Here is an 8,022-nt window from a genome sequence, read left to right on the forward strand (position 1 = left end):
AAATACTACAAAATGTTTAATGAAAACACCTAGTGATAGCTGAAATAATAATAATTTACAATAAGTTTTGTATTTCCTGTAATATTTTGTTTCAATATCAACCTGCTACGTAGTTTCGTAGTCAGAAGTAAAATGAACACTGAAAAACACTGAATTAAGGCATTTTTAACAAGCACACAAGCATTTCTATTATGCAGAAGAAAACTAGCCAAAAACACGTTTTGCACTTTGACCTTTTGTAAGAATGTATTGTTCGGGTTTTAATTAAAGTTATGAGGAGGAAGAGAATCCGTCCCCGCGTCTGCATACGTCAGGATGCTTTACAACATTACAGACAAAAGACTAAACAGAGGAGAAGAGACAACATTTATGGTGAACAACATGATGGCAGGGGACAATTAATAGTTTTGTTTTTCATTAATCCAACAATTTTATTTTCTCTATTTAAATACCAAAAGAACAAATATTTGTTATTTCTCTTTTTGTAATGCAGATACAGCATTCATGTTTACTATGATGATGAAGGGAGCAACTTGTCCAGGCTCAAATGCCAGACATGATTTTCTTTGTTAGAGGGAACAAAGCCTGTTGGAAAACACGTTGACAGTGACATGCTGCATGTTATTCTTCTGCATAATTCTTCGTTTAAAGGCCCTGCACATCCAAGGTAGACCCACACTGGTGACTTTAATCATTGTGACGGATTAGACCTTTTCTCAGGACTGTGTGGGCGTGTAAAGACTGTTCTACTTACATCACTCTGCTGTTAGCTTTGTTGCACCTGTAACGTCTTTATCACCGTACATGTAAGTTATTAGGTGACTTGATATAATTCCAGTTTATAGCTCTGCTCACCTTCAGCATGAGCACATGAACACCTGTGTGGATGTCCAAGGCCTTTAAGTTAAAATCTGTGATCCAAATATTAACACAGGATTGGAACCTGTCACCAGACATTTTAATACAAACAGGTACAAAAGACAATGACTACATTTAAAATAAGGATGTTTTTGGTAAAGTTTAGTCATCCTGAAGTCAAACAGGTTTATAATATGAATTGCGATTAGTTTATATAGTGTATACTTATTAATATAAACTAAATACAGATAGTGTCTTTAAATTATTAATTCTCAGTTGATTATATTCCATATCTATTTTTAAATTTAATTCCATGTCATAAATTTACCTTTGCATTACTTACCAAAGGTGAAATAACCATCAAAAAAAAATTCTAAGTAGTTCAAGGTTCAAGGTTACTTTATTTGTACCCACAGGTAGATTTGGTTTACACAAACATATAAAGACAACAAACAACTCAGACAATAGACAAATATAATACAAACATGATAATGAAAAAATAAAAGTTGCCCTTTTAACACATTTGTATGTTAAAGAAATAGTTTGACATTTGGGGAAATACGTACTTTCTTGCCGAGAGTTAGATGATAAGTTTGATACGCTCATGTGTTTCTGTCCATACATGTGAAGCTACAGCTAGTTTAGCATTGAATTCCTGGAGTCTTACTGTCGCCATGAAGTTGCCAGGCAACCAGTGAAGAGTTTATTTTTAAGATAGTTATCCTAACTGCCTTTTGTGTTGGGCATTTGTTAATAAGTGAACGAACATACCAACAAATGGTGTACAATTTCTTGTATTAATCGAATTTTCTTCAGATGATCGTGGCTTTGTAGCCACATTTCCAGCAGTTTAATAATTCTTGTGCAATTCTTTCACAAATATACTGTCGCACTATAAAGTACAACTCTGCTACAGTCTGAATGATGTGACTTGACGAGACAAGATTTTTGTACGAGCGGTAACCTACTTTAGAGATGCTGGTATGCAGACTTTGTCACCTTTGGACAGAGCCAGTATGTGTGTGTTCCTTAGCTTTAAAGCTTCATATCCACCGGACAAAGCCAGTATCAATCCTCTCATCTAAACTTCTGCAAGAAAGCGAATAAGTTTCTCGAGATGTTGAACTAATCCTTACCAAGATATGTACTTCATGTATTCTGCTGTGGATATAGAAAACAGGGTGAAGGTTGTGCTTGAAGGATATGTGCAGTGCCTGTCCTGCTGAGTCTATGCACTTCAATACAATGACTGATTAATGCACCTGCTTTGGTGTGACACTCTGTATCCCTGCCAAGTTGGACTCAACTTCCTTTATTTAATCACAATGTTGTCATGTTGTTATTTATCATTCTATCATGTTGATAGGGAATTAAAAATGGTTTTGGTTACTGTGAAGTAGTTTCTTTATTTCCAACATCTGTTCAAGTGGGTGAATTTTGCATATGTGTGTGTGTGTGTGTGTGAGAGTGTGTGAGAGAGTGCTTTTGTGCTTCCATTTTGACCTTGTTGAGGCTAACAGTGTTAGGCAAAGGGCATTTTGATATTAGTGATACACTTGATATGAACAGCAGCCAATAGCAGAGATACAGCAGGGCTCAGATAGCAAAGTTAATCAGCTACAGACTGGTGGGCCTGGTCGGCAGATAACAAAAGCATTCACAACTACCAGCTCAGCACTGACACACACACACACACACATATATCAACCCTTCCTTTCACCACTCCCTCCGTACCTTCCCGTCAAGCTTGCTCCAGTGTCCAGTTTGTCAGTCTGTGTGTGAGCCGTCATGAGGACACTGTTGTTGCTGGGGGCGACGGCCTTGTGTCTCTGCGCGTTTGTTGCTGCTGACAAACAACCAGACCGACAGGCAAACAAATCATCCCCAGAGAAGGATGGAGTTTTACAGCTGAAGAAAGGAAATTTCAACCGGGCACTGAGAAAACATAAGCAGCTGCTGGTGCACTTCTGTAAGTTACACACAAAGAACTCACACAGCTTGATCTCGACCTACATGTTTATATATACGCTGAGGATGAAAATTACACCATAAGAAGGCGAATGTGGCTTGTAACTGTTTCACTCTGCAGCAACGTACTGTGTGTGTGTGTGTGTGTGTGTGTGTGTGTATCTTTGTGTGTAGATGCTCCTCTGTCTGGAGAAGGTCATCGAGTCTCGGCAGCGTTCGAAGGGGCTGCTGCGGAGCTTCAGGGGTCAGAGGTCAAACTGGCAGTGGTTGATGTAACACAGGAGAAGGACCTCGTTAAAGAGCTCAATGCGACAGGCCTCCCCGCGATCAGGCTGTACCTTTCTGGAGACAAACACAACCCTGTACCCTGTCCCGGTACGTGCAGATAACATATAGTATGTTCTTTATAAATAGGTTACATCAATATAATGTAATGGAGGTGTAATGAAGAACTAAAGCCCTGGTTCCAGACAGATGAAACATTGTAAAGTTATTAATATATATGGGATTTCTCTAGGGGGCGCTGGCCTTCTGGTTGGAGAGGAACCAGGCCAATCAGACTCTAGCTAATGATGATAATGTAATGTAATAACTATAACTGAGTTACGTAATCAGGATACCAAAAAAAGGTATCTGTAATCCATTAGTTACAGTACAGTACAGTACAGAGTACAGTTACATTTAGTAAAAATAGGGAGTCGTTTTTTTTTAAAATAGCGGAGGACACATTTTTGATGCTAAAAATATTTCCATTTTCTTTTCAAAAGGTATGTTACTTTAATATTGTGATACTTGGATTAGGTTACTGACTACATGTTTTAATTAGTAATCAAAGCTGACAGTGTTCAAATATTTTCTTGATTACTTAAATAATTTTTTTTTTTAGTTAATTAGCCTCCCATTTGTGGTTAAGCATCCAAGCTTCAATATTTAACTGTTAACTCGTAACCAAACTAGAATTTGGAAAGGATTAGTTTAGCTTAGCATAGCTGTGGCGGGGAAATAGTTAGCCTGGCAAGTTAAAAATATTCACATACCAGCACTTTAAAGCTCACCAATTAACATGTTTGGATTGTGATTAAGTTCCTCAGAACTCGGCCTCCATTTTGACCTGGCTGAAGAGGAGGGCGGGGTCTGCTGCTGACCTCATCGCTGATCTTAGCCAATCAGAGGCCTCAGAGGAACTGACAGTAGTTGGATTCTTCAAGGTGAATATATAATCAATACTTTACAGCTTACAGCTAACAGCTAACAGGTGTTGTGACTGTAATCAACAGTCTGAATAACAAATTGTGTGTGTTTTAATGTGTAGGAGCTGGACCACGAGTACGTCCAGGTGTTCTACGCTGCGGCGATCGACCTTCCTGATGTTAGCTTTGTTGTGACACAGGACAATGAAGTTATCAACAAATATGGTCTCACACATGATGTTGTACTGCTGCTCAAAAAGGTATTTGAAAATGCAACACACACACAAACACGCATCTCTGCAGATGGCTGTATGTGTCTCTGTGTGTTCTTAGTACTGACTCAGTGACATGGGATTTAAAGCATTGTAACATTAATGCATTAATGTATAAGGTAGTTCACTGCATTCTTACGTGTGTGTATGTGTGTTGCAGTCTAAGCTCATCCAGGCTTATAAAATGATGCCTCAGACATCCAAAGAGGAGCTGATCATTTTTATCACCGTCTACCAGATGGACCCAGTCACTGAGTACACTGGACAGGTACAGTATTGGATGCATTAAACATTTTCACACACATATAACTGCTCTACTCTCTCCCAAGCTTGGAAATGTTGAAACTCCCTGAGAAGGGTTACTTCATTATATTAATACACTGAAGAATTTGTAAATCTGAAGGTCAAATACCTCTTAGAGTGAATATGAAACACAAGAGGTTTTCCTGCTAGGCCTAAAAACACTTGACTTGATTTTGTTCTCATATTTAGAATCTACGTCATAAATGGCCAACCCACCTGTATGCAGTCAAAACAACCAAAGAGTTCAATCAGAAGTATTTGTAAAAAAAATACGCCTATTAAGTATGATTATTAAATATAAAAATGTATATAATACACACTGAGAATTGTATTTCCTAAAAATATCAGGAAAATTCATCTCTGATCCAATATACACAGTATCGTACACAGTAGCTCGTTTTACACAAACTTCCTGCAGTTATATTGCATTCAATATTTGGGTCCATTGTACAGTTTATGGGTTGTTCCGTTCTGTTATTGTTGCACTGAATATGATATAAAATACTCACTTTGTCAGGGGTCATGCATTTACTCAGTGATAGAAAAGGGGTCCATGAAGGAAAAAAGGTTGGAAACCACTGTGTTACATTAAAACTGATCAGATATTTGTTAAAAATGTAGACACAAGACGATGTGGAAGTGGTTAGCCTCACAGCAAGAAAGTCATGGGTTCAATTCCCAGCTGGGGCAGGGCCTTTCTGTGTGGACTTTGTATGTTCTGCTCACCATTAAAACTTAGGATATTAGGTTAATTCTCCAGTCAGTGGAGTTGGTCACACCGGGTGCTGAACATTGGCTGGCCGCTCATCCTTGTACTTATGGATGTGTTAAATGCAGAGGACACATTTCACTATACTGTGTATGTTTATATATGTGACAATAAAAATGTTATATTCTCTATGTCATTGTACATAATGCAACACAGTCACACAGAGTTAAAAGATAAAACATTCATATAATATTGGTATAATACTAGTTGGTGCACTTCCTCGTTACTGAAACACTTAAGGTCAATGAGTCTTTCAAACTGAAAAGATTTTGAGTGGAGTATTGTGTTGTGACAGCCTTTCCTATACAACTACTTCACATTTAATGTAATAAAAGTCGACATCTTGTGGCATCGTCTTCTTTCATCTTCCTTCTGTATGAAAAACATACAAGTAGCTGTTTAGACACACATAACCTTATACTGTGGTGTGTTTATGTTATTCTCCCTCTCTCTTGCAGACAGCCACTCAGATATTAACATCACCTGTGTTAAACCATGCACTCCTGTTTGTCAACAAAAGCTCTGCTGACTTTAAAGAGATCTACTCCGCCTTTAACAGCGCTGCAGAAGCGTTCAGGTTGAGGGTAGGAACCAAACACCCACTCACACAAATTATATCAAACAGCAGCATTGCAAACACACATTAAAATAATCTCCCTGCAAGCTGTTGGAGTAACATCACCTCCGCATTGTATGTGTGTGTGTTCAGGTATTGTTTGTGTGGGTGAACGTGGATGAGCCTCGTAATGGCAGGTTGATGGAGTACTTCCGGGTTCGGGATTTCGAGGCTCCTCTCATCCGACTGGTCAACCTGACAGACCATGTGACCTATCACCTACCCTCTGACACTCTGGATGTAGACACCATAAAACAGTTCTGCCAATCCTACCTGCAGGGCCAAGCTAAGGTAACATTCACTCTCATCTAGTATGCGAGTACATGACAGGAACTGGAGAAACAGCTTGTCCTGATGTAATTAATGAATGTGTTTGTTTGCATGTTAATTTGACAGCCTAAGCTGCAGAGTGAGCCGATACCTGAAGGATGGGACAAACAGCCGGTGAAGGAGCTGGTGGGAATGACTCTGGAGAAAGTCGTCTTTAACCCCAACAAGACTGTTTTTGTCCTGTTCTGTATGTATATATTCTCTTCTTTTAAAAACTACCCAGTAAGCTTGGACTTGGGAAATTTGAAGGTAAAAAGACGGTTTAATACTGGTCCAAATGTGGCTGAACAGTGTAACGTCTTGGTCACTGGTTGTCAAACTATTGTACGTGTACCACTGGTGTTACGTGAGCAGTTATGTTGTGCAGAGGAAATATAGGAAATATATTTTAAAAACATAAAATACTGTACAAAATATCAAATACAATTCTATGCAATCACTGAAATGTATTTTTTTAACGTAATAAGATAATAAGACAGTAAGACAGTAAGCAAAGGCAAAATGAATGGTTCAAAAACACTGCGATTGTGAAGCGTAAACCACGAGTATCTCTTTTTCCACCATATTAGCTCTGGTTCTTGAACTGATTCCAACAGTCAAAAATAAATAATGTTCTTATTAGGAATAAACCTGGTTCCTGCATGAACTGTCTGTAGCTGAATAGGGAGAGCCGAATATTTTCTGAGGTGGTACGCGATGTAAAAACACCGGTGCAAAGCTGCTGTTTCTTATAGTGATGAATCCACAAAGAATTATTACATGACTCAGCAGGTCACCTCAGCTCTATAGAGCATTTTAGCAGCTTTCAGCTTATTGTTTTGAATTTCCAACCCACAACCTTACTGTTTTGGTTTGTTCTCACTCTTCTCATCAACACTGTTCTAGCAGGCAGCTGTTGGCAGACAAAGTAACTAACACTGAGACCAAAACAGAGCTAAAAGGAGAGGTCAGGTGCTCAGAAACACGACTCCAAATTAATAATAATGTTGCTCCATGTCTGATGGATGTTTTATTTGAGAACAGCTTGCTAACACATTTGCCACAATAAGTTGATGATATGTCAATCTTGTGTTTTCAGTTTGTTGCTTTACTTCTATTCAAATAATTAAACACAACCAACCAAACTGGCCCTAGATGTCCTTCAAATCAACAAATCCCTGCTTCCTGGGTTGTTGTTTTCTTGACGCTTTCTTAGCTTTCCACTTTTGCTTTTCTTTGTTTCTACTTGAGTGTGTGTTGCCACTTGTACTGACTACCTGCACTTAAAAATCTGTGTATTTCAGACCTTCCCTACAGTCAGGAGTCCCGCGCTATGTTTCCACTGTGGGAGGAGTTAGCTGAGGCCTTGAAGGAGCGAGAGGACGTGGTCGTCGCTCGCATCGATGCCTCAGCCAATGACATCAACATGTCAATGCAGGGCGCCTACCCATCACTATGCCTGTTCCCTGCTCTGTACGCTGAAAGAGTAAGGATTCTTGTTTTCTGGAATTAACTAATCAATCAACAATCTGTCAATAACAGAATCTGTCAATCAGTTAAATACTTTTTTGTCAGTAAAAATCCTACATTCAAACTCTTACTTAAGAAGCAACAATTTGAAGTAAAAGTACTCAAGGAGTACAATGAGTAAACAAGTATAGATCAGCCATAACATTATGAGCACTGACTGGTGAAGTGAATAACACTGATTATCTCGTTATCATGGCTCCTGTCAGT

At 38.7% G+C, this 8,022-nt stretch overlaps 1 protein-coding gene across 1 annotated transcript in view; it reads left to right on the top strand.

Moving 5' to 3' along the window:
- The first annotated feature begins 2,626 nt into the window (after positions 1 to 2,626).
- Positions 2,627 to 8,022, top strand: part of zgc:136472 (uncharacterized protein LOC678514 homolog) — a 6,481-nt gene continuing 1,085 nt past the window's right edge. Inside the window, exons 1-9 of the mRNA XM_035660717.1 lie at positions 2,627 to 2,827; positions 3,001 to 3,201; positions 3,910 to 4,034; positions 4,139 to 4,276; positions 4,449 to 4,556; positions 5,819 to 5,944; positions 6,070 to 6,267; positions 6,373 to 6,493; positions 7,590 to 7,771. Coding sequence (XP_035516610.1) covers positions 2,647 to 2,827; positions 3,001 to 3,201; positions 3,910 to 4,034; positions 4,139 to 4,276; positions 4,449 to 4,556; positions 5,819 to 5,944; positions 6,070 to 6,267; positions 6,373 to 6,493; positions 7,590 to 7,771 — 1,380 coding nt within the window. The 5' untranslated portion in view covers positions 2,627 to 2,646. The remainder of the gene's footprint in view (positions 2,828 to 3,000; positions 3,202 to 3,909; positions 4,035 to 4,138; positions 4,277 to 4,448; positions 4,557 to 5,818; positions 5,945 to 6,069; positions 6,268 to 6,372; positions 6,494 to 7,589; positions 7,772 to 8,022) is intronic.

This window comes from Morone saxatilis, unplaced genomic scaffold (assembly GCF_004916995.1).
Source record: "Morone saxatilis isolate NCDOM2014 unplaced genomic scaffold, NCSU_SB_2.0 Contig17, whole genome shotgun sequence".
Taxonomy (NCBI): Eukaryota; Metazoa; Chordata; class Actinopteri; family Moronidae; genus Morone; species Morone saxatilis.